The 1,392-nt window shown below is 51.4% G+C and overlaps 1 protein-coding gene across 1 annotated transcript in view; it reads left to right on the top strand.

The window, feature by feature from the left end:
• The window catches only part of LOC106149285, a gene marked incomplete at its 3' end in the record, with an annotated part of 5,359 nt that extends 3,967 nt beyond the window's left edge, over nt 1-1,392 (top strand). Inside the window, 1 exon segment of the mRNA XM_013517648.1 lies at nt 1,065-1,392. Coding sequence (XP_013373102.1) covers nt 1,065-1,392 — 328 coding nt within the window.

Here is a 1,392-nt window from a genome sequence, read left to right as displayed (position 1 = left end):
AAAAGAGAAAGGCCTAAATCACTGAATTGCCCAGGCTGGACTCAAACTTGTTAGTGTCCCACCTCAATCTCCCAGAGTTCTGGAATTACAGGCATGCACCACAACATTTGACTTGCTGTCTCATTGTGAATTCCATCTCATTTAACAAATATATGATAAAGCTGAGCGTGGTGGTGCATGCCTGTAATTCCAGCACTGGGGAGGTTGAGGCAGAAGGATCGCTGTGAATTCGAGGCCAGCCTCAGCTACATATATATATTTGAGGTCTCCTTATGTGGTTCAGGCTGGCCTTGAACTCGAAGTGATTCTCCCGCCTCATCTTCCAGTATACTGGGGTTACGTGTATGTATTACTGCGACCAGCTTTCATTTTAAAATAATTATAAGAAGCTGGGCATGGTGGGTCATGCCTGTAATCCCAGCACTTAGGAGGCTGAGACAGGAGGGTTGCTATGAGTTCGAGGCCAGCCTCGGCTACAAAGTGAGTTCAAGGCCAGCCTTGAAAAAAAGAAAAAATTTGAAGCCAGGTGTGTTGGTATACATCTGTGATCTCAGCACTCTGGAAGTTGAGGCTGGAGAATCACAAGTTCCAGCGCAGCGTGAGTAGCTTACTGATTTAATGAAAAGGAACTGGGTTAAGTCCTCAATACTTGGGGAAAAAAGAAAGTGCATGGGTTGGGCATATATCTCAGTGATGCAGTGCTTGCTTAGAGGGCTAGTATGTAAGATATCCTGCCTTTTATCCCTAGCACCATGGTGTTGTGGGGAGAAAGAAAAGAACCCATGGCACATGCTGGTAATACCATAGTAGGGAGGCCAAAGCAGGCAGCACAAGAGTTCAAGTTGAGCCTAAGCAGTTTAATGAGACCATGTGTATGAATTGGTTTTTGTTTGTTTTTGAGACAGGGTTTCACTATGTAGTGCAGGCTAGCCTCGAATTTATAGTGATCCTCCTGCCTCAGCCTCCCAAGCGCTGGGACTACAGGCGTGCGCCACAACTTTTCATATCACTATTTATTGCGTTTTTGGTACACTGGGGCAAATAGGGTGACTACAATGCTGAAGGAAGCACCCTGCCCTCCGCTCGCTGTCTCCATGGGAGTTCTATCAGGGAAGTCCCCGGGCGCATCCTCTGCCCCGCTGGGCGCGTACTGGGCACCAGCGCCTCGGTCCTCGTCTCTTCACCTCACTTCGACCTTTTGGCGACCCAGCTAGGACCGAGGCTGGCGAGGCCCCTGCCCTTCTAGAGCCCTCCAGGTGCAACGCGTCTTACGGAGGCTTTGGGAAACACAGAGGGGGCTGGGCCTGCGCGGGCCACCCGGCCAAGCCCCGAGGAAGGCGCGGAGGCCCGGGGGCTCTGTCCTCGCCAAGCTCGGGGCGGGCCGCCGCGGCG

The sequence above is a fragment of the Chinchilla lanigera genome, unplaced genomic scaffold (genome assembly GCF_000276665.1).
Source record: "Chinchilla lanigera isolate Chin_1 unplaced genomic scaffold, ChiLan1.0 scaffold00041, whole genome shotgun sequence".
NCBI classification, from domain to species: Eukaryota; Metazoa; Chordata; class Mammalia; order Rodentia; family Chinchillidae; genus Chinchilla; species Chinchilla lanigera.
The sequence above is the reverse complement of the archived record's forward strand: the minus strand, read 5'-3'. Positions and strand labels throughout refer to the sequence as shown.